This window comes from Myotis daubentonii, chromosome 21, assembly GCF_963259705.1.
Source record: "Myotis daubentonii chromosome 21, mMyoDau2.1, whole genome shotgun sequence".
Lineage (NCBI taxonomy): Eukaryota > Metazoa > Chordata > Mammalia > Chiroptera > Vespertilionidae > Myotis > Myotis daubentonii.
In genome coordinates, this window is record NC_081860.1 from 15,403,477 (window position 1) to 15,426,657 (window position 23,181).

Here is a 23,181-nt window from a genome sequence, read left to right on the forward strand (position 1 = left end):
CTCCCAGCTGAGGGGAGTGTACGCTCTCGAGCGCATTTCCGGCGCTAATACTCCCTGACGATGTCTTCGGAAGAGAGACTGTGGCTGTCCCGGTAGATGTCAAGCTTGCCCCGTCACCTACAAGGATGGGGAGGAAGCCACGTGATCGGAGAAAGAGGCCTCGTGGTTTTGCAGAGGCAGACAGGCTTGGTCGGGTGTCACGCTTAGTTCCTGGCGATACCATCTTGGGCCATTTTTATTCAGTCATTTTTAAGCTTCGGTGTCTTCACGGGGGTGCAGTCATATCCACCCGGCAGAGATCGGGGCCCAGCTGGGAACATCATTTCTAAGCCGCCCAGCAGAATCGATGGAGCTCGACTTATTTGTAGAACCGAAGCTCTCAGAGTCAAGAGAAATTCTCAAAATGCGTTCTTTCCCTGTGGATGTACAGAGTGGGGAACTGCAGGTCCTGAGCTTTGTTTTAAACGTTTGATGACCCGCCCTGGCCGGTTTGGCTCAGCGGATCGAGCATTGGCCCCCAGACGGAAGGGTCCCGGGTTCGATTCCGGTCAAGGGCATGTATCTCAATTGCAAACTCCATCCCTGGCCGTGGTTGGGTCATATGCAGGAGGCAACCAATTGGTGTGTCTCTCCCGCATCAATGTTTCTCTCTCTCTCTTCCCCTCCCTTCCAGTCTCTCTAAAAATCAATGGGAAATTAGCCTCGGGTGAGGATTAACAAAACAAGCAACTTTGATAACCCGCCAACATGGCTCAGTGGTTGAGCCCATGATTCCCGGCCAGGGCACAGGCCTGGGTTGCGGGCTCCATCCCCAGTGTGGGGCGTGCGGGAGGCAGCCGATCCATGATTCTCTCTCGTCATCGATGTTTCTGTCTGTCTCTCCCTCTCCCTTCCTCTCTGAAATCAATGAAAAATATATTTAAAAATAAAATACTCTGGCCTTAGCTGCTTTGGCTTAGTGGCTAGAGTGTCAGCTTGTGGACTGAAGGGTCCGGGTTCGATTCCTGGTCAGGGCACATGCTCAGGTTGCGGGCTCGATCCCCAATAGGGGGTGTGCAGGAGGCAGCCGATCCGTGATTCTCTCTCAAAACGGATGTCTCTCTCTCCCTCCTTCTCCCTTCCTCTCTGAAATCAATAAAAATATATTTTAAACAAATGTGATGACCCAATACCCAGTTAAACAGGGTGCCCGGGCCTTTTGTGGGCCGTGAGGGTAATCAGGACACTTCCGGAATTTGAAGGACCTTCTGCAATGGATGGCAACTGGGCAGGAGCCCGAGGGAAGCTGGCTTCCTCGGTTTAATTGCAGGCCTTGTTGACGGTAATTTTCTCAAGTGATTTTCTCCTAAATGCGTCTTTGTTTGTCCCCGCAGTCACAGATGCTCCCTGCGGGGGGAGGACTTGAACCGGCAGTGGCTGGCGCCCAGCGCGCAGCTCCAGCCAACCATCTACCACGCCAAGGGCCTGCTCTACTACCTGCACAGCGCCGGCCGCAGCCCCGTGGTGAGTCCTCGGCCTCCGTGTTCTAGGCTGCCTCCCTCCGCCTCCCGGGAGGCCCACTGCTTTCTGTGACGGCAGGGGTGGGGGACGTCCGGCCCGAGGGCCGGATAAGGCCCGAGAAAGCATTTGGTCAGGGGCGAGTTAATTGAATGTGGACCAAACACAGCAGGCTAGTTTTTCGGTTGATAAATGTGTGCAGCCTGTGAATGGTGTTAGAAATACCCAAATGGCCCGGCCGGTGTGGCTCAGTGGTTGAGTATCAGCCTAGAGACCAGGAAGTCCCTGGTTCCAATCCGGTCAGAGCACATGCCTGGGTTAAGGGCTCCATCCCCAGTAGGGGGCATGCAGGAGGCAGCCAATCAGGGATTCTCTCTCATCATTGATGTTTCTCTCTGTCTTTCTTCCTCTCTCTGAAATCAATAGAAACATATATTTAAATAAATGGCCCTTGGCCAAAAAAAAGGTTCCCCACTCCCTGTGTTAAGGCAAGAAAACCAGACACAAGCCGAAGAAGTGTGCATGCCAAGCTGGAATAGGGGCCGAAGTCATCTCCTAGGGCTGCCATGACAATGCACCCCTTAGAACAACAGAAATACACTCTCTGGCATTTTGGAGGCTAGAAGTCTGAAATTAAAGGTGTCAGCAGACCACGACCTCGCTGAAGGATCCAGGAAAGAATGCTTTGTTGCTGCTGCTTCCTGTGTCTGTGTACCAATGTTCCTTCTCTTTTCTCACTTTTTAATTTTTTAAAAAATGTATTGATTAATTTGAGAGAGAGAGACATAGACATCAATTTGGTGTCCCACTTCGTTATGCATCCATTGGTTGAGTTTTGTGTTGCAAAGAGAGCAAGGCATATCTTCCCCCTTTGGAATCCTTGTTCAGCCCTGGCCAGGGCTCAGTGGTTAGAGCGTCAGCTGGTGAACCACAGAGTCGTGGGTTCAATTCCCTGCCAAGGGCACGTACCTTGGTTGCAGGTTCCCTTAACCCTGTAGGGACACATGCAGGAGGCAGCCAATCAATGTCTCTCTCTCTCTCTCTCTCTCTCTCTCTCTCCTCTCCCCTCCTCCCTCCCTTCCACTCTCTCTAGAAATCAATGGGAAAAATATCCTTGGGTGAGGATTAACAAAACAAAACAAAACAAAAAAGAGCCTGACCAGCATGGCTCAGTGGTTGAGCATCGACCCGTGAACCAAGAGGTCATTGTTCGATTCAATTCCCAGTCAGGGCACTTGCCCGGGTTTCGAGCTCAATCCCCAGTAGGGGGTGTGCAGGAGGCAGCCAATCCATGATTCTGTCTCATCACTCATGTTTCTGTAGCTCTCTCCTCTCTTCCTCCCTAAAATCAGTAAAAATATATATATATTAAATATACATATATATATATTAAATATACATATACATATATATATATATATATATATATATATATATATATATATATATATAATATATATATATGAAGAACCCTTGTTCCATTCCATCCTTGCCAAATTGTGCAATATTTCATGTCGCCCTCCCCCTCCCGTCCGAGGAGCCATGTGGCCCAGGCTGTCTCCCCTCCAGAGGCAAGTCCAGGGCCGAGGCCTGGGACAGGTGTGCTCGGGGGTAGGCAGCCTCGGCCCCTGGGACAAGAGAGAGGTTTCCAGGGAAGGAGGCCCCCCCCCGACACCCAGTTAGACCCACACCCTCCGCTCATCACAGACAGGGCGCCTCTCTGCTCCGACAGCCTCTCACGGAAGAGCAGAGCGTTCGCTGTACAGCGCGGCAGGCGGAAGTCTCGCTTATAAACATAAAGTACACGTTAATTAACTGTCAACATGACGGCCGCCGGCGGCCAACTGGGCTTCCTCCGGGGACCATCTGAGAGGTGGTGAGACACGGCCGGGCCCTCTGTGCTGTTAGCATTGTTCGCCGCTGGGCTCAGCGTCACCTCCCGGTTACCTGCGAGGCTGTATTTAACTGCTTCCCGATGACGGCCGGCCGCACACCGCCGCTCACTCAGTGACTGGAAGATTCCCACTGCGTCAATGCTGAGCCCTGGCTGGTGTGGCTCAGTGGAAAGAGCGTCGGCCTGCAGACCGAAGGGTCCCAGGTTCGATTCAGGTCAAGGGCACATGCCCGGGTTGCTGCTGGATCCCCAGGAGGGGGCGTGCAGGAGGCAGCCAATCGATGATTCTCTCTTCTCCTCATTGATGTTTCTATTTCCTTTCTCCCTTTCCCTTCCTCTCTGAAGTCAATAAAAATATATAATAATAAAAAAATATCCTCGGGTGAGGATTAACAAAACAAACAAGCAAAAAAGCTGGCTCTAGGGCTGCCTGGCTGGGGATGAACAGTGCCTCTGATGGATGCAAATATTCCTGAAGCGTTGGGAAGCCATGTCCGGTAGCCTGGGGTTCCACTGGTCTAGGTGGTACTCAGGCGTGTCCCCTTTGGCGGGTAATATCACAGGAACTCCCAGGACAGATGGGACTGTGAGACAGTGAAAGAAAGCAGGACACTGATCCTGATGGGGTTGCAAAGGGCCAGACAAGTCATTCAGTTTATGAGCAATATGGCATTTGTCACATATTCTTTCATCTAACCATCCACCCACCCACCCACCCATCCATCCATCCATCCATCCATCCACCACGAGAGAGGGAGAGAGAGATAGAAACACCAGTGATGAGAGAGAATCATGGATCGGCTGCCTCCTGCACGCCCCCTTACTGGGGACGGAGCCCGCAACCCCAGGCCTGTGCCCTGTCCTAGAATCGAACCCTGACCTCCTGGTTCATAGGTCCACGCTCAACCACTGAGCCACGCCAGCCGGCCCTCAGCCTTGACTGCATGTGGGTGCGCTGGCCGCGTCTGCAGGGGTCTGCAGGGCCTTGGGGAGCCTCGCTTGGTTTAATTGGAGGCCTGGCGGCTGCGGCCTGCAGTTCCTAACACATTCCCCGGAATCCGCCTCGTCCCAGCTCCAGCCTGGCCGCCCTCATTTTCCTGTGGCGGTGGCATAAATAATGCAGATGCTTTCAGCCCGGCAGCAGGAACTAGACCCAGATGTCAGGGGTGGGGAACGCAGCCGCTTCAGGCTGGGGGGTTGAGCGGTGAACAGGGGCGGGGGAGCCCTGCGGATCAGCACAGCTGGGGAGGTGTGTGTGGGAAGGAGGGGGGAACCACTTGAAAAAGGGGTCCCGTTAGCTCACAGGGGAATGGGAATGAGACCCAGGAATGGGGGTGGGGAAGAGACAGGCAGGCATGTGGAGAGCATAGCAATAGGGCTGTGCCCAGCCTGGGCTGAGCGGGAAGGGACGGAGCTCACGTTTGCAGGAATGAAATTAACCTTGGATTTGGCTCCGACAAGAATTCACCGGGAAGGGTGGGGGCGGGGGGATGTGTTAGAGCCTGATTTCAGAATGGCGGTCCAGTCCACGCCGTTGTATGCGTTTGCCAAGAAAGACACGGACACAGGGGAAGCAGGGTGGCCGGGGGGGTGGGGGTGGGAAGGGGGGGGTCAAACCTCACCACGCCAGCTGAAGGACAACAGAAGAGAAACGGAGGTTTTCAATCCGCTGCTTCCTGTGCTCAGTGCCTTAGGGGGAAACCACAATCATATTGTTTATTCGCTTAATCCGGAAATTCCTGTGTTGGACCTCACCTGGAGCCCCTGAATCTACTTAGTCGCTGATGCTTATAGAATTAACTTCCTTACTCCCTCAGCAAACGTCATATATATATATATATATATATATATATATATATATATATATATATATAAATACGTTTTTATTGATTTTTAGAGAGAGAGAAGAAGGGAGAGAGAGAGAGCAAAACATCGGTGAGAGAGAAACATCATTGATTGGCTGCCTCCTGCAGGCCCCCCACACGGGGGATGGAGCCTGCAACCCGGGCATGTGCCCTTGACCGGGAATCGAACCTGCAGCGGTTCTCAACCTTGGCTGCACATTAGAATCACCTGGGAATCTTTTTTTAAAAATCCTGATTTCTGGGCCTCATCCTCCAGAAATTCTGTTTCTCTGTTACTCATGTCGTGGCCTCACCCCATAACAAAGAAACAGAATTTCCGGAGGATGGGGCCCAGAAATCAGGATTTTTTAAAAAAAGATTCCCAGGTGATTCTCATGTGCAGCCAGGGCTGAGAACCACTGCAAACCTGGGACCCTTCAGTCCGTGGGTGGGTGCTCTACCCACTGAGCCACATCAGCCAGGGCGGTGTTCCTCCCAGTTTATTGCCTTGTTCTGCGGGGCTGCAGGTCCTCAGAGCGGTCTCTGCCTCGTTTTCCAGGAGTGTGGCGAGCTCTCAGGCGGAAGCACTCGGCTAGGACAGCCCCCCTGGGGAGCGCCAGGGCCCCCACTCCCTCCCCGCACCCCACGCCTTCCAGCTGCCATTCAGGTGGAGTGCGCTGTGAATGAGGCTCTTGGGCCTGGGCGACCTGCTCTCATGTGTTCCCAGAGAACCCGTGCTTTTCTCCACCTCCACTCTCCGCTCGCTGCAAAACCGTTATTCCTTGACTTGGGGCACCAATCCCAGCCACACCGCTGGGGGCAGAGGCAATAGAGAAATGACAGACGTTTGAAAAGATGGATTCCGGATGAGAGCAAATGTGGGTTCAGATATTCACGTACATCCTTAATAGCAGCGCAAACCCCGGCAAGGGGTTGATTTGGTCTGAAATTCAGTTTTTTTAAAAATATATTTTATGATTTTTTTACAGAGAGGAAGGGAGAGGGATAGAGAGTTAGAAACATCGATGAGAGAGAAACATCGATCAGCTGCTTCCTGCACACTCCCTACTGGGGATGTGCCCGCAACCCAGGTACATGCCCTTGACCGGAATCGAACCTGGGACCCTTGAGTCCGCAGGCTAAATGCTCTATCCACTGAACCAAACCGGTTAGGGCTGAAATTCAGTTTTTCTCAGCTACTCAGTGGGGATGCGAGCAGCACCCACTTCTTAATGAGATCATCTATATTAAGTTTTTAGCACAGTCAAGAAAGTATCATAAATCTTCCGTTGAGTACTAGGTGTACCAGTTACTAATGCGGATTTTTTCCAGTGGATGGAGTTACACATATGTTGATATATATGCTGTTTTGTTATATTGACAGCAAGCTTCAAAACTTCATATGCCAAATTGGCTGAAGGTGTTAACATCACAGATATTTTTATGCTTAATACTTCCCAGGCAAGATCTTTTAACGTGTCTTTAACTGGTTCTGAAGTGTGTGATGGTGCGTCATCATGAAGCAAAATTACTTTGTCGTATCTTCTGGCCCATTCTGGCCGTTTTACAATCAAAGCCTGGTTCAAATTGATCATTTCTTTTCGGTAGCGATCGGTATTGACGGTTTTGCCTGTTTTTAGAAGCTCATGATACACCACACCTTCCTGATCCCACCAAACACAGAGCATTGTCTTCTTTCCGAAGCGATTTGGCCTTGCAGGCGATGTTGATGGCTGACCTGGATCACCCCATGATTTTGTGCATTAGGGATTCTCAACATAAATCCACTTTTCATCGCCAGTCACAATGCGATGCAAAAAAGACTTTCTCTCGTGCTGTTGAAGCAACATTTTAATGATGACTTTTCGGTTTTCCATTTGTCTTTCCGTCACTTGATGGGGCACCCATTTTCCTTCCTTTGAAATCTTTCCCATTGCTTGTAAACTGTCGGAAATTGTTTGCTGAGCAACGTTTAATCTTTCTGCAAGTTGTTTTTGATTTTGACACGCATCTTCATCCAATAAATGTTTGTAATTGTTGGTCTTCAAACTTTTTCGGTTGACCTGGACGTTCTTTCAATGTCTTTCACATTGAAATCCTCACTTTTAAAGTGTTTACACCAGCGTTCACAGGTATCTTGAGATGAAGCATGTTCACCATACGCTTCCCGAAGTATACGATCACTTTCAGCAGCACTTTTCTTCAAAATAAAGTAACGAGTTAAAACTTCCCGCAAATGCTCTTTTTTTGGCACGAAATTCGACATTTTTAAGCGTAAAAATATCTATGATAACACCTTCAGCAAATTTGATGTATGAAGTTTTGAAGCTTGTTGTCAATATAACAAAATAGCATACATATCAAATCACATACATATCAGCATATGTGTAACTCCATCTAGTGAAAAAAATCCGCATTATTAACTGATACACCTAGTAACTATTGTTGGCAGTAGTATCAAGGGCAGAAATATGTTATATTCCAATTTTAATTTTTTTCTGCCACACACAGGGATACAATAAATATTTGTTGAACTGCCCAGCCAGCATGGCTCCGTGAGTGAGCATCGACCTATGAACCAGGAGGTCACGGTTTGATTCTCCGTCAGGGCACATGCCCGGATTGTGGGCTCCATCCCCAGTAGGCGGTGTGCGGGAGGCAGCCAATCCATGGTTCTCTCTCATCATTGATGTTTCTCTCTCTCTCTCTCTTTCTCTCCCCCCTCCCTCCCCTTTCCTCTCTGAAGTCAATAAAAAGTATATTTTTTAAAAAATATTTGTTGAACCAGTTGATGAATGAGCCGCCTAAGATCACCGGTTCACCTGTGGGTACTGGACTGCTCACGTTCGATGTCCCCCGCACAGAATTTCACAGAAAGGAAATATGTGTTCCACCTTCCAGAGGGAAAGAAAAAAACCTTTCTCCCCAGAAATAACTTGGTAATTTGTCTTGTAATTGCCCCCTTCCATGCAGAGGAACACATGCTTGTTATAATTAACAAGCACTTACTTTAGAGAATGTCATCTGATCCGCACGTAGAACAACGTCTCCCTCTCCAGAGGCGGCTAGACCTGCCGGGGCAGAGCGGCGGTCTCTCCCGCGGGCAAATAGGCCTGTCATTTGTCATTTATCTCGGCTCTCAGCGTCTGCGCGGATGGGGAAACACACACACACACAAAAACCTCTTTTTTTCCGTTTGAGTTCAGCCTTAAAGGAGCACCTGTCAGCATATAGGCATAGCTTCCAGCTTCCTGGAGAAAGCTGTTGCTAAGAAACAGTCTTGATTTGTTTGCACACTTGTGCTGTGAATGGTAGGTGTTCAATTCATGGAGAGGAACTTAGGGGTAAGAGAGGAAGGTTGGTGGAGAATTATTCCCCAAACAATTTGTGTGTGTGTGTGTGGTGTGTGGGTTTTTTTTTATTTTATTGATTTCAGAGAGAGGGAGAGAAACATCAATGACGAGAGAGAATCATGGATCGGCTGCCACCTGCACGCCCCCTACTGGGGATGAAGCCTGCAACCCAGGCATGTGCCCTGACTGGGAATCGAACCGTGACTTCCTGGTTCATGGGTCCACATTCAACCACTGAGCCACACTGGCCGGGCTCTCATAATTTTTAAAAAATATATATTTTATTGATTTTTCACAGACAGGAAGGGAGAGGGATAGAGAGTTAGAAACATCGATGAGAGAGAAACATCGATCAGCTGCCTCCTGCACACTCCCCACTGGGGATGTGCCCACAACCCAGGTACATGCCCTTGACCGGAATCAAACCTGGGGCCCTTCAGTCCGAGGGCCGACGCTCTATCCACTGAGCCAAACCGGCCAGGGCTCTCATCGTTGTTTTTTTAAAAAGCTTTTGTTCCTATTCCCTCTTCTCGTTTTAACCCTGTGTCCTCCCCCACCGCAGTGTATTCCGTCATCCCCTCTTCAATGCTAAACCCCTTCCAATCTAACTGTTCCCCCCAGGACTTGACCCGTACAACTCTTATGGACGTCGCCGGTGATGTTAATGTGCCTGGTTCTGCTACCTAAACAGTATCGACCGGAGAAAAGTTGACACGTTAAACGTTTTAGACACCAATAGACGTGCCCTGGGTTTACCGCTTCCTTCGCTTGGCCATTGTAGGTCTTCTGTGACTTCCACGGCCACTCCCAGAAGAAGAACGTATTTGTCTACGGTTGCAGCATCAAGGAGACCCTGTGGCAGGCGGAGTCCGCCGTGGGCGCACCCGCTGTCTCGGAAGATGTCAGCTACAGGGTAGGTTTGAAGTGGCCTGTCTTTCCTTTTTAAAAAAATATGTTTTTATTGATTTCAGAGAGGAAGGGAGAGAGAGAGAGAGAGGGAGCTAGAAGCATCAGGGTTGAGAGAATCATGGCTCCGTTGCCTCTTGCACGCACCCCCAATGGGGATGGAGCCTGCAACCCTGGCATGTGCCCTTGACCGGAATTGAACCCAGGACCCTTCCGTCTGCCGGCAGATGCTCTATCCACTGAGCCAAACCGGCTAGAGCTGAAGTGGCCTATCTTGATAGAAAGAAAGAAAAAAAAAAGCTCAAATGAAATCTATACAACAAAAATGTACGAACAGTAGAGAATCAATGCACCCATGTTTGGCTTCTGGAAATAGTTAGCAGACGTGACCACCCTTCAGTTAGATGAAGAAGAGAAAGAAGAACTCTAAGCCTCCATCGCCTCATCTTTAAAATGACTTTAAAAATGGTGTCCAGCCCTGGCTGGCGTGGCTCCGTGGATAGAGCATCGGCCTGCCGACTGAAGGGTCCCAGGTTCAATTCCGGTCAAGGGCACATGCCCAGCTTGCGGGCTCCATCCCCAGCAGGGGGCGTGCGGAAGGCAGCTGATCCATGATTCTCTCTCATCATGAATGTTTCTCTCTCTCTCCCTCTCCCTTCCTCTCTGACATCAATTTAAAAAAAAAAATAATGTCCATTTCTCAGGGTTGATACAGAATTCGTAGCAGCGTACATTCTGTGTTTGACATATTGAGATGCGAAAGAGATGTTGAGACATCAGGTTTTACGATGCCTACCCCCAACCACCTGCAGCTCATCACCATTTATTTTTTATTATTATTATTGTTGTTATTATTATTATTTTTTTTACTGTAGACTCTTCCCAGAATCCTGGACCAGCTCGCCCCCGCCTTCACCATGAGCAGCTGCAGTTTCCTGGTGGAGAAATCTCGCGCCTCCACCGCCCGGGTCGTGGTGTGGAGAGAGATGGGGGTGGCCAGGAGCTACACCATGGAGAGTAGCTACTGCGGCTGCAACCAGGGCCCCTACCAGGTAGGTGAGGCCGCGGGGTGCCCACGCTTTCTGCCCCGCACGGTGCACTCTAAGGGGGAGCTGGGGGGGGGCGGGGGGGCGGGGAGGGGAGGCTCTCTGGCCCCGCTCCCTGAGTTTGCAGAACTAGCTCAGGGACTGCTCTCATGGGCAGCACAGCCTGCATCGATCCTGGAAGCTGTCTGTGCTGATCTCGCTTGTCAGTCCTCTGCCCTGGCCAGCCAGCGGCAGGGAGCCCCCCTGGACACGCACCCCCCCCCCCGCCCCAGCTCTTACGGAGCCGCCGCCCCGTCCTGCTACGGGCGTGGGAACGTTTTACAACGAGTAGAGTATACGGACACATGCCCTGCGCATCCTCAAGGCGAGGGTGTAGGTCCCTGTGTAGATGTTGCCGATGAAAATACGTGCCGTGTTTCTCTATCATCCGCGCTCATCTCCGTCAGCGGCTCCGTCTGTCATCTTGCCGTCACCAGGGCACCCGGGGCTCCCCGAGGTGAGTGGCTGTGAGACTCAGGCGCTAGTGTGAAGGGAAAGCGCTGGTATCCATCACTCCTCCCTGCAGCTCTATCAGCTGCATGAGCAGCTGGAGATGGGCTGTCCCACCGCCCTCCCCACCGCCCCGGGAGAGGAGCATAAATAAGGGAACGTCCTGGCAGGATAGACCTTTCTGGAACGTGCTGGGCAAACGGACAGAGGGCTCCTTGCTGACTTCCATTCAACCCCGAGAAGACCTGGGATTCGCCAGCGTCAAAGCTCACGGCGTTGGCTCCCACTCCCTTCCTGGGACGGCCCCGGAGACCCTTGGCACCTGCACACGCCCGTGCTTGTAGAAATCTGTGAGCTCTCCGGGGGGGGGGGGGGGAGTGACAGGTGATGAAAATGATCTCACTCTGCATCTGGACACGGAGCTACCGATCCGCCCGCCTGGAGCCATTCCTTCGGTGCCACGGCCGGTGAGTCGGACCGGTGGCCCGAAAGGCTTTGCTGTTTGATGAATGAATTATCCGGCTGAGGTGGTCCACGGAATGAGTCGTCCTTACCCACAACCAGGGGGATGCAGGAGAAGAAGGAGGAGGTCGTTGGAGGGGCGTGGGACTGGGTGTCAAAAGACCTCACCCTTCGGCGTCCTGGCGGGGCCTCAAGCGGCTTGCCTCTGTGCCTCCAGCTGGTTCCCAGGTCAAAGGCAGATCTGAGTGTCCTTGGAGGGCACGTGGTCAGGGATCTGCTCACGCTCTTGGTATTTAACACCCACAGGGTTGGGGGGGAAATCAGCCTGGAATATTGCGTCTCTAAGACGTTCAGGACATAGACTTGTGTCTCTCTCGCTGGCTGCCTCTCGATGGAAAGGGGCCAGTTACTTGTTTAAAAAACAACGCCAGGTCCGGCTGTGGTGTGGTTCAGTGGTTGAGCATCGACCCGTGAACCGGGAGGTCACGGTTCGATTCCTGGTCAGGGCACCTGCCCAGTGAGAGCGTGCAGGAGGCAGCCGGCCCATAATTCTCTCTCATCATTTTAAAAAATAAATATATATTTTGACTTTTTTACAGAGAGGAAGGGAGAGGGATAAAGAGTTAGAAACATCGATCAGCTGCCTCCTGCACACCCCCTACTGGGGATGTGCCCGCAACCAAGGTACATGCCCTTGACCAGAATCAAACCTGGGACCCTTCTTGAAATGGAGTGAACCCCACAACACAGACCCCAGTCCCTTCCCTGACAGTGAGGAGTGGGCGATGGTTCCATTCCTCCAGCCAATGTTTTTTTTGTAAAAATATATTTTTATTGATTTCAAAGAGGAAGGGAGAGAGAGATAAAAACTGATGAGGATCATGGATGGGCTGCCTCCTGCACGCCCCCTACTGGGGATCGAGCCCACAAGCCGGGCACGTGCCCTGACCGGGAATCGAACCAGTGACCTCCTGGTCCATAAGTTGGTCAACGCTCAACCCCTGAGCTATGCCGGCCGGGCTCCAGTCGGTGTTTTAATATTCTCTGCCAGGCCTGCACTCCAATGGAGCACCCTCCCAGGTTTCTATTTTTAAAACGAAGCAGCAATTCCCTCTCTATGTCCGCGCTCCCTGAATGTAAATGAGAAGAGACTCTTTTCAGAGGACTTTGAACCCTGTGGTTAGGAGGCGGAATTGGATATGTTCCTATAAATGTATGATCATGTTATTAGTTAGATAAGCTGTTGATTAGGCGGCTCACCTTAGTTTTAAGCTGAAGTTTGGGACAGGGGCTATTATATCGAAAACTCAAAACACGTAGCAGCCCTGGCCAGCTTGGCTCAGTGGATAGAGTGTCAGCCTGCGGACTGAAGGGTCCCAGGTTCGATTCCGGCCGAGGGCACAGGCCTGGGTTGTGGGCTCCATCCCCAGTAGGGGGTGTGCAGGAGGCAGCCGATCCATGATTCTCTCTCATCATTGATGTTTCTATCTGTTTCCTTCTCCCTTCCTCTCTGAAATCAATAAAAATATATTAAAAAAAAACAAACAAACAAACACATAGCAAAGTCCATCTATTGGATCAAATTCATTCTTTATTCATCCTTTCTTTTTAAAAATAGATTTTTATTGATTTTAGAGAGGAAGAGAGAGAGAGACATCAACGACGGGAGAGAAACATGGATCGGCTGCCTCCTGCACGCCCTCTACTGGGGATCAAGCCCACAACCTGGGCCTGTGCCCTGACCGGGAATAGAACCGTGACCTCCTGGTTCATAGGTTAACCCTCAACCACTGAGCCACGCCAGCCAGGCAGCCGTTAGCATTTCTGTAAGCTAGTTCCGTCGTGTATCGACGGTGTTTTGGGTAAGTTATTTATTCTTTTAAAACTTCAGTGTAGTCATCAGAAAGGGGATGGGGATGATGAGTGTACCTTTCTGAGCATATGTCTATATAAAGCATTTAGTATAGTGTCTGACACAAAACACGACTTACTCCTCATCTTCACTGTCATCTGCCTAAGTTATTGTTATACCCAGCCTACTGATGTGAAAACCAAGACGGGCCCAGGCTGGGGTGGCTCCGTGGTTGAGCATCGGCCTCTGAACCAGGAGGTCACGGGTTCGATTCCCGGTCAGGGCACAGGCCTGGGTTGTGGGCTCGATTCCCAGGAGGGAGTGTGCAGGAGGCAGCCCATGAATGATTCTCTCTCATCATTGATGTTTCTCTCTCTCTCTTCCTCTCTGAAATCAATAAAAATGTATTAATTTTTTAAAAATAGCAACATGGGAAAAAATGTAAGGGGCATTCCAAATGCTACACAACCGGTCTGCGGTGGGATTAGATTTTAAGCCGTGTTCTAATTAGAATCCGGGCACTAAATCCATGCTCCTTAATTACATACACCACATGGCCTCATGTTGATGGAATTTTCAGGTGTTGCGAAGCCGGGACAAGCAGTTATTATGTTACATGGCCAATTTGTGTCTAAAAAAGATCTTAGCAAAATGTAATCCCGGGCAAAATATCAAAAAAGGAACTTAATGCGTATAATTGGCGAGCGCTGCGTGCGTTTGGTTGCAAGAAAAAAGAGATCGCTCAAGTACAAGGTGTATGAAGAAATATTTAGGGCTTTTACTTATATACTGGCACAGCCTAGTCCACTGAGCCACACCGGCCGGGCATTTAAAACTCTGGATGGACCGCAACAGACCAGTGTTATTACCAATGTGATCAACCAACAGTGAATAGTTCCTGTAAGCCCAGCGGTGTGGTCGAGCATCGACCCATGAACCGGGAGGTCACGGTTTGATTCCCAGTTGGGGCACATGCCCAGGTTATGAGCTTCATCCCCAGTAGGGGGCGTGCAGGAGGCAGCCAATCTGTGATTCTCTGTTGCATCGATGTTTCTCTCTCTCTCTCTCTCTCTCTCTCTCTCTCTCTGAAATCAATAAAATCTTTAAAAAATATATTTCCTATAAGATGTTTTGGCCCTAGCCGGTTTGCCTCAGTGGATAGAGCGTCGGCCTGTGGACTGAAGGGTCCCAGGTTCGATTCCAGTCAAGGACAAATGCCCGGGTTGCAGGCTCAATCCCCAGTAGGGGATGTGCAGGAGGCAGCCAATCCATGTTTCTCTTTCTCTCTCCCTCTCCCTTCCTTTCTGAAATCAATTAAAAAAAAAGAAGATGTTTGCACACAGGAACTTTGATTGCCAAGAATACAAATCCAGAGGCTCGGGGTCAACCCCGTAGGTCTCAGTAGCCTTAATGGAAAGTACAGCCTCTTCTACTTTGCCTGTTTGAACCAAGTACAAAAACAGTGTTAGCAACAACACAGGTGCCACAGTGACTCGCTCACGAGAACTGGAGAGCAGCGTGAGTATATGTCACTATTCCCATCCACGAGAGGGGTGATGTATATTCCAGCTAGCAGCACAGGTTGTATCCTTAGCGACCTTTGCCTGAGTTAGGGACCCGTCTTTTGTGGTATTTATTTCTATGGACATGCCCCCGCTCTTTGGAACACTGCCCTGACCATCTCATAAATGAGGGGCCGATGTAAAACACGGCAGCCTCTCTCCCAGGAATATGATTGTGAGATGACTTATGGAGACCCACTCGTCGTATCCTATATAATAAAAGCCTAATATGCTAAGTGTCCGGTCATCCGTTCAACCAATCAAAGCATAATATGCTAATGATATGCTAAGGCTGCTCAACCGCTCGCTATGATGTGCACTGACCACCAGGGGGCAGATGCTCCAACCGGTAGATTAGCCTGCTGCTGGGGTCCAGCCGATCAGGACTGAGGGAGACAGGCCGGACATGCCCTGGAGCCCTCCCACAGTCCTTCCCTGGCTGGCCAACCTCCCACACCCCTCCCTGGCCCCGATCGTGCACCAGTGGGGTCCACGGCCTGGCCTGCGCCCTCTCGCAATCCGGGACCCCTTGGGGGATGTTGGAGAGCTGGTTTCAGCCCTATTCTGCAGGCCAGACTGAGGGACCCCCACTGGTGCATGAATTTGTGCACCAGGCCTCTGGTTTAAATACAAAAATGCTACTTGGATTTCGCCACCTGCCTGAGAGGCCGGGAAACGATGACTCCTTGTTGAGTGTCAGGGTTGAGGATGAATTTGGGATGAGCCAGAACGATGCAAATGGAGCAGATGGCCTTGAAAATGTACGAGTGTCTCGCTCTTGAATGCTTTGAAGCGGCGGTTAGCATTGCCGGTATACGTTGGGGCCGGCGTTTAATATTCGTGCTTTGAACGAGAGGTTGAAATAGATGAACTGTAGTGTCTCCTTCATTGCGAAGAGTCTATGACTCAGCATGATTCTGGAGAGGTGCTGATGAATGACGAATGGCTGCGGGAAAAAGAAAATGACTTATTTTGGAGTAATCACGGAAAGGAAACGGAGAACGGTTTAAGGCTGAAGTGACTTCTGGCGTCGTCTCCGAGCCGGAGTTACACAGGGCAGAACTAGCCTCGTGTTGTCTCCTCTGCTGTAGCGTCGTGTGTCCTTCCCCTAATCCCCTGGTGTACTTTCTCTGTAAAGACGACGCGGGTCGCGTCCCCGAAGTTGTTTCCATTTTCATTTGAGCTGGCGTCGAACCCGGGGGCAAGTTTTCCGTGAGGCAGCGTAACGGAGTGGGTTCGGATTTCCTCTGTATTTAGACTTTTCCGTCCTGCTCTCCATCTCCTATTCTAAATGACACCGTGTCGGCTTTTACTTTTTCTTTGGAATTGACTTATGCATTCTTCTAAGCCCCTCAAATCCTTTAGAAATTGGATGAATGGATGGATAAGTGGTCATATATATAATGATTTGGCAAATCGGTAAGTTCCTTTGGTAAGTGTGAGTAAGCAGTGATGTCATCATGTTCCCTGATGACCTAGTAAGCGGTCAGTCTCCACCATTGCCAGCAATTTCTTCCGTTATCCAACATCCAGGTATCTTTCCCCTCCCCCGCAGATCGGCTCCCATTTGATAAGCATCAGCCCTGATCCAATACTTATTCTGAGGAGTGGTGATAAGCAGTGGGCTCTCATTGGTTCACAGCAAATTGATTGACAGTGTCCTAGGCTCTGATTTGCATATTGTTATTAGGGTTCAGTGGATGCTGGATACGTATGCGAAGGTCCTTCGCACAAGGTAAGTCACAGGTTGAAAGTAAAGCATGTAAAAATATCAGCTGTTTTCAGATGGCTCTGCTTTGGCCCTAGCCGGTGTGGCTCAGTGGTTGAGCATCGGCCTACGAACCAGGAGGTCACGGTTCGATTCCCGGTCAGCGCACATGCCTGGGTTGCGGGCTCCATCCCCAGTAGGGGGCGTGCAGGAGGCAGCCGGTCCATGATTCTGCTCTCATTGCTGCTGCTACCAAGTTCCTCTGCGTGTGTCTTTCTTTTTTTTTTTTTTTTTCCCTCCTTCTTCCCTGGCATTTCCAACTCTTTCCATTTGGAGTCACCTTCGAGCCCCCTTGGCATGAGGTCCCCTTAGGCGCACTGGGCACAAGAAGACGCGATCCTGTGGCCAAAGGTAACAGCCCGGCTTGCCGGTTGCCGTAGGCCCTGGAGCTCTGCTTTTGACAGTGTTCTGTGCTGTTACAACGTGCCAAGCAAGGACGGCCTCCCGGCTGCATAACTTGGGGAAGTCAAGTGGGAGAGAGTGGGATGACTCATCAAGGGACCCAGGTTCAATTCCCTGCTCTGCCACTGACCACGCAAGATTTCTGTGTGAGCTAAGTGGGCTGTAAATGACCACAGGCTGCGTGGCTTAAGACCACAGAGATGTATTCTCTCACAGTTCATGAAACAACCAGAATCAAGGGTTGGCTCCCTCTAGAGCAGCGGTTCTCAACCTGTGGGTCGAGACCCCTTTGGGGGTCGAACGACCCTTTCACAGGGGTCGCCTAAGACCATCGGAAAACATATAGATAATTACATACTGTTTTTGTGATGAATCACGATGCTTTCATGATGTTCAATTTGTAACAATGAAATTGGGGGTCACCACAGCATGAGGAACTGTATTAAAGGGTCACGGCATTAGGAAGGTTGAGAACCGCTGCCCTAAGGTTACCAGTTGAATCAGGGCACATACAAGAATCAACCAATGAATGCATACATAACTGGAACAACAAATCGATGTTTCTCTCTTTCTCCCTCTCCACCCCCCCAAAAAAATCAATAAAATTTTTTAAAAAATGTTTTTATTGATTTCAGAGAGAGGAAGGGAGAGGGAGAGAGAGAGATAGAAACACCAGTGATGAGAGGGAATCATGGATCGGCCGCCTCCTGCACACCCCCCTCTAGGGATGGAGCCCGCAACCCGGGCATGTGCCCTGACCGGGAATCGAACCCTGACCTCCTGGTTCCTAAGTTGACGCTCAGCCACGTATTTGCTGAACTTAAAGCTGTTGAATAAGACAGAGACCGATTGGAGCTTGAGAAGGTAGCAGAGAGAGAGCAGTGGCTTTACTCCGTGAGATAGCAGGTGATTTCAGAGCCGGTGTGAGTCTCGCACGCCGGTGTGTCTGTCTGTACGAGCAGGACATGACGTGTGAGCTCCCCCCCCCCCCAAAAGCGTGCTTCATCACCTCGCTTGTGCCCACTCAACTGTAGCATCTTGACCATGCCTCTCCCTCGGACTCATGCATCCATCTGCAATCCGCCTCCAGTAAAAAACAGAGATGAGGCTGCAGCGAGGTAGCCCTCCGACGAGCCCAGGGGACGAAGGGTAAATTTTTTATGTTTGTGCTCCGTGGTGTTTATCGCCCTGACTTCTCAGCTCCTTTCTGAATCCATCCACCGGGCATTGCAACAAATGCCGGAGAAACAGGGGAAGAAACACACACACACACACACACAAAAAAAAACACCCTCGTCTGTATTTCTAGGGAGTTGACAGATGCTGCATTTCCCTCATGTCAGGCCCTAATCAATTCATTGCTAAAAGGGAAAAAAGGGAAGAGAGAGAGAACAAAGCAGATAAAGAAGAGCCATTAGCACGGGGCGTCTGGCCATCACGCTCTGTCGTGACTCTCGTTAGTTGGAGGCGTTGGCCTCGCGTTCATAAAGGCAGGAAGAGAGGGCGCAGCAATCAAAGCAAAGCCTGTTGGCAATTGCAGACACATTATTGTCGTCTGCCAATGACATCCGGCGCCTTTTAACTTTTCAGTTTGGTGCCTTGGAGAGAATAAAGGTTCCCTTCCTATGGATTCTTCTTCAATGCGGTCAGGATGAGGGTCCCAGGGGAGGCGGGGTGTCTGTATGTCTGTCCGGCTACCACCGTGTGGAGCAGTGGTTCTCAACCTTCCTCATGCCGTGACCCTTTAATACAGTTCCTCAGGTTGTGGTAACCCCCAACCATAAAATGATTTTCGTTGTTACTTCATCACTGTCATGTTGCTTCTGTGATGAATCATCATGTAAATATCTGAAATGCAGGATGTATTTAGGCAACCCCTGTGAAAGGGTCGTTCGACCGCCAAAGGGGTCGCGGCCCACAGGTTGAGAACCGCTGGTGTGGAGGGAACATGACCGGGGCTTGCTTGGATGTGTGTGTGCCTGGGGCCTTAGGAAACCGGATCGTTGACACGGTTATGCCGTCCTGGTTGGCCCTGGCTGTTGGCGAGACTGCGGGCCAAGCACTGACCAAGAGAACCGGCCTGGCTGGGCCGGCGTGGTTCAGTGGTTAGAGCACCGGCCTGTGGATTGAAGGGTCCCAGGTTCTATTCCCGTCAAGGGCAGGTACCGAGGTGCTAGGCTCCATCTCAGCTTTGGCCGGGCGCATACAGGAGGCAGCCAGTCGACGTGTCTCTCTCACATCGATGTTTCTTTCTCTGTGTCTCTCCCCCTTCCTTCCACTCTCTCTAAAAATCAATGGAAAAATAGCCTCGAGTGAGGATTAACAAAAAAAAAAATTAAAAAGCCACCAGTTCGATTCCCGGTCAGGGCACATGCTGGGGTTGTGGGCTTGATCCCCTGTAGGGCATGCAGGAGGCGGCTGATCCATGATGTTTCTCTCTCATTGCTGTTTCTCTCTCTATCCCTTGCCCTTCCTCATTCTCTAAAAAATCAATAAAAACATATTTTTGAAAACACACACACACACACAAGAACCAGAACAATCCACGAATGGAGGGCACTCAGATACCTAACGAAATTAATCTTGAGGTTCGCGATGCCACGGCTTTGCGTTATCAGCAGTGCCTGGACCCCAGAACGGTCATCCTTTGAAAAAAGGTGTCGACACAACAAATCTATTCATTTCCGTAGATTCCTTCCAAACTTTCAAAACGAACTGCAAGTGAGTAAACACCAACTTTAGCCCTAGCTGGTGTGGCTCAGTAGTTGAGCATCGAACCAGGAGGTCACGGTTCGATTCCCGGTCAAGGCATATCCCTGGGTTGCGTGTTTGATCCCCAGTAGGGGGCGTGCAGGAGGCAGCTGATCCATGTTTCTCTCTCATCATTGATGTTTCTCTCTCTCCCTTTCCCTTCCTCTCTGGAATCAATAAAAAAAATTTTTTAAAAAATGAATAAATAAACATAAACACTGACATTCGAGTCATTCAAAGTGTGTATACATTTTTCTGGGACGCCCCGCATGCGCGGAGGGTTCATGAGTTGAATCACCTGCCTCGCCCACCGCGGGGTGAAATCTCGCGGGAGCTGGGACGCGACTGCGCGATTCTCGGGCGTCTCCACGCTGCTCACGCGGGGCCCGAGGTGTTAGACGCTCGGCCGCCATCTTAGCTGCCTGGTCGGCTACTGACTCTCGGTATCATATCGCGGTGGTTTTGGTCGCGGAGCCCTTACTTCCCTTCGTAAGGGCCCCAAAGTGCGGGAATGGGGGCGCCGGCGATTCGGATACGCCTGAGAGACGCCGGGCCTGCTTCCTGGAAATGAAAAGGTGAAAGCGCCCCGTGTGCCGAGGTGGCTGGGACCTCCGGGAGAACCAGCCTTCCCTCCATGAGATTGAGAAGACGGAGGAGAAAGAAATTGGTGCTGTTTTGTGTTTTGCTTTGTGTTTTAATCTTCACCCGAGGATATTTTTCCGTTGATATTTAAAGAGAGCGGAAGGGAGAGGGGAAGACAGAAATATCGATGCCCTGCATGTGCCCCGAGCAGGGCCTGGGCCAGGGATGGAGCCTGCAACCGCGGTACCTGCGGCATCGAACCCGGGACCCTCCAGTCCGCAGGCCAACGCTCCATCCACTGAGCCACACCGGCTCGGGCGAAATTCGTGCTAGTTTTGCTGGGGCACCTCACACTGCAAGGGTTACGGCCACGGAGCGTGAGGAGGACGGATTAAGATGGAAGAGACGTGGAATGTGTGTGGGGGGGAGACATGGACAGGAAATGTTTCACGTTGGGCTGGGAAGCATGGATTGTCTGCAGGACGTCAGCCAGGCCCCTGAGAATGTAACTGAGAGACCCCAGGCCGTGTCCGGAATGTAAAGGGCCATTACCAGATTCGGGTACTGACCTGGACTGGAGGACAGATGTGATGGCTGGAGCTGTGGCAGCCCCTTTGCAACCACGAGGAGAAGCTGAGAAAACTGCTGAGACCCCCCCCCCCCCCCATCAGGTATGTCAGCTCACGGTGCCACAGTGTGTCCATCCCTTATATCAGTGATGGCGAACCTATGACACACGTGTCAGAGGTGACACACAAACTCATTTTTTTGGTTGATTTTTCTTTGTGAAATGGCATTTAAATATCTAAAATAAATATCAAAAATATACAGTGGGGCCTTGACTTACGAGTGTCCCGACTAACGAGTTTTTTGAGATACCAGCTGTCTCTCGGCCGATTTTTTGCATTGAGTTGATAGAGTAATTTGAGTTAATGAGCTCGGTCTCAGAACGAATTAAACTCGTAAGTCAAGGCCCCACTGTAAATCTTTGTTTTACTATGGTTGCAGATATCAAAAAATTTCTACATGTGACACGGCACCAGAGTTAAGTTGGCGTTTTTCAAAACGCTCACACGCCGAGCTCAAAAGGTTCCCCACCACTGCCTTATATCCTCAGTGCCTACTTGGGTTGTTTTGGGGTTTTTATGGTTTTACACTTATGAACGATATTGCTTTCAATACTATTCTTTTTTTTTTTTTTTTTATCCTCCCCTGGGGATATTTTTCCATTGATTTTTAGAGAGAGTGGAAGAGAGAGGGAAAGACAGACAGAAAACACTGAGGTGAGAGAGACACATCGATTGGTTGCCTCGTGCATAGGCCCCAACCAGGGCCGGGAGCCTGCCACCAGGGCACCTGCCCTTGACCGGACTCGAACCCGGGACCCTTCAGTCCGCAGGCCGCCACTCTATCCACTGAGCCACACCGGCTAGGGGCTTTAACTACTCTTGTTCATGCCTGTCTCCGGGTAGATATTCGCAAAAACGTCTCTGAGGAGTATATATGGAGGCATATATACTCAGGTTGTTGCGTTCTAGGGTATGAATATGTCCAGTTTCGCTGAATAAACCCCACACTGTTTTCTAAAATAGTTATCCTAGCTTCCCCCACTCCAGCATTGGGAGAAATGTCACCCTTCGTTTCTTCGACAATACTTAGGATCTCTGACTTCCTACATTTTACTTGCGTGGGGGAGATGAAATCTCTTTCCACGTGATTTTCATTACAGTGTTGCTAATTGCTAAATGAGGTCAAGCGCATTTCACAGGGCTAGGGGTTATTGCTGTGTTTGTGGTTTTCCTGTTTTGTTTTGTGGGTTTTTTTTTCCCCCTGAGAAGTGTTCACATTCTTGGCTCATTTTTTTCTGGGTTTTTAAAAAGTATGAATTTCTAATGGAACCACGGGTGCTCTTTCTATTTTATTCTACTTTGGTCGATGTAAGTAGCACAAATACGTTTTCCTATCTGAAATCAGAATGTGGCTGGACTTTTCACCCATTCTCTGTGGGATGTACTGTGATTGATAAACCAAGGTTCCTAATTGGACCTAGGCCGGTTGATCAGTCTTTGCCTTTATGATCTGTTCTTGTGGTGTCTTATTTTCTTTCTTTTTTTAAAAAATATATTTTATTGATTTTTTACAGAGAGGAAGGGATAGGGATAGAGAGTTAGAAACATCGATGAGAGAGAAACATCGATCAGCTGCCTCCTGCACACCCCCCACTGGGGATGTGCCCGCAACCAAGATACATGCCCTTGACCGGAGTCGAACCCGGGACCCTTGAGTGCGCAGGCCGATGCTCTATCCACTGAGCCAAACCAGTCAGGGCTTGTGGTGTCTTATTTTCAAAAAACCCTTCCTCGCCTTTCTGAAAGGAAACACACGGGATCCGTCCTGTTTTGACACCAGGTGTGTGGCATCTCCCCATTTGGACCAATCATCCGACACCAACCGCAGGTTCTACAACTCAGTCCCGTGGCCGACACTGACTCCCTGAGTCCGCATCCGATCCACAGAGTGCTCCCTGCTTCCGATGTGGCAGCCAGTCACAGTTATTTGCGTATATTTACATACAAGACGCAAACGAATTCATACTTTAAAAGATGGGTTTAGGCCCGGCCGGTGTGGCTCAGTGGTTGAGCAACCAGGAGGTCAGGGTTCGATTCCCAGTCAGGGCACAGGCCCGGGTTGGGAGCTCCATCCCCAGTAGGGGGCGTGCAGGAGGCAGCCGATCCATGATTTTCTCTCATCAATGATGCTTCTTTCTCTCTCT

General features: G+C 50.3%; 1 protein-coding gene across 1 annotated transcript in view; it reads left to right on the plus strand.

Annotated features, from left to right (window-relative positions):
* The window catches only part of AGBL1 (AGBL carboxypeptidase 1), a 226,078-nt gene that overhangs the window by 138,870 nt on the left and 64,027 nt on the right, over positions 1-23,181 (plus strand). Inside the window, exons 18-20 of the mRNA XM_059678428.1 lie at positions 1,374-1,503; positions 9,370-9,501; positions 10,370-10,546. Of these exons, the coding sequence (XP_059534411.1) occupies positions 1,374-1,503; positions 9,370-9,501; positions 10,370-10,546 (439 nt within the window). The remainder of the gene's footprint in view (positions 1-1,373; positions 1,504-9,369; positions 9,502-10,369; positions 10,547-23,181) is intronic.